Consider the following 1,498-nt stretch of genomic DNA (forward strand, 5'->3'; position numbering starts at 1 on the left):
AACAGAGTTCAAAGATTCGTCAATGCCTCTGCTCTTTCATACCAACAACCCAGTGGCATGAGACGGATCTGCAGTGGGTGGGATTGGCCTTTCGATGTGGGATCGGAAGTCCAAGCTGCCTTGATTAGATCACTCAATGTGACCATCCCCGCAGGACTGCAAGAACTTGATCTTTTAGGTAGCCTGTTACCAGGGACATGGAAAAATGTTTCTGGCTTATGGAACCAGTCGATGAGTCACGACGCGAAATGTAAAATCATTCGCCCTCCCATGCAACTTGTAACTGGCTCTGGAGTGGTTTGTTTCCAAACATTGAAGCAAGCCTATCAGGCTAAATTAGGACGCAGTTTTTTCTTCCAAGATAAACCACGTTTCAATGTGTCCGGTACATCGACATGGGGAGATGTAAAAACTGGAGCGCTCATTGGGAAAGTATTTACACACAATACGCTCCTGCCCCCCGCAATTTTTCTGGTCTGTGGAGATCGTGCCTGGCCTGGAATTCCACAAGGAGCTATCGGTGGTTCTTGCTATTTGGGTTGCCTAACTTTCTTTGACCCTAGCATTCATGATTTTCTAGCTGAACGAACAACCCGAACAAGCCAGGGTAAGAGGAGCCTGAAAGAGTTTGATAGCACTTGTAATGACAACGTGCGGCTGCTGAATCCAGCTGAAATAGCAGCACTATCTGTCTTCCTTCTAGGAGCCTCTGACGGCAATGCTAATAATCAGTTAGCTAGGCTTGCTTGTTGGGCATTGAAACAATTTAATCTTACCTCTAATATTCTCACTTCTCTATTGCTTGATGTAGATGATATCCAGCATGCTGTATTGCAAAATCGCGCTGCTATTGATTTTTTATTGTTAGCTCAAGGCCATGGTTGTACTGACTTTGAAGGCATGTGTTGTATGAATCTATCTGACCACTCTCAAAGCATTCATAAGCAACTTGCAAACCTCCAAAGTAACATACATCATATCATGACACAAGATGACCCATTCTCAAACTGGTTCAGTAGTTGGAACATACCAGGTTGGATAAAAGGATTAATCATACAAGGCATAACGATATTAGTTGCATTGCTGTTTATGATTCTCTGAGCAGGGTGTGTCCTGAAGTGCGCCTCTCGGGTCCTCCTTAAAGCAATGCCAGGACTATGGATTGTCCAAAAACAGAAAGGGGGAAGTGTGGAGGAGTTCCTCTCCGAGACTGGCCATAATATTCTTTCGGGTATGGACAATCCCTGTTTGGGCCCCAGAGCACAAGGTTACCAACTAGATTACTTTTGTCCTTCAAGTTATCTCAATGGCCTTAAAAGGAAATGTAGATTGATTGCCTGCCAAGATGCACGCCTCCTGGATGCCTCTCCGATGACCGCAGTGAGGAGACTAAAGGGATGAGCTTATTACCTGTGGTCTGCTAGCGCTGCCCTATCACTATAACCCACGAGAGTGTGTTTACGCTAAGCAAGCCAATTGTAGAATGTAGTCATGTCAC

At 45.1% G+C, this 1,498-nt stretch overlaps 1 protein-coding gene across 1 annotated transcript; it reads left to right on the top strand.

The window, feature by feature from the left end:
• The first annotated feature begins 231 nt into the window (after positions 1 to 231).
• Positions 232 to 1,101, top strand: LOC147526200 (syncytin-2-like). Its single transcript, XM_086630305.1, has 2 exons — positions 232 to 250; positions 362 to 1,101. Exons 1-2 carry the CDS (start codon positions 232 to 234, stop codon positions 1,099 to 1,101), a joined length of 759 nt encoding a protein of 252 aa, XP_086486431.1.
• Positions 1,102 to 1,498: the final 397 nt, after the last annotated feature.

The sequence above is a fragment of the Tauraco erythrolophus genome, chromosome W (genome assembly GCF_009769465.1).
Source record: "Tauraco erythrolophus isolate bTauEry1 chromosome W, bTauEry1.pri, whole genome shotgun sequence".
In the NCBI taxonomy this organism is placed as follows: Eukaryota; Metazoa; Chordata; class Aves; order Musophagiformes; family Musophagidae; genus Tauraco; species Tauraco erythrolophus.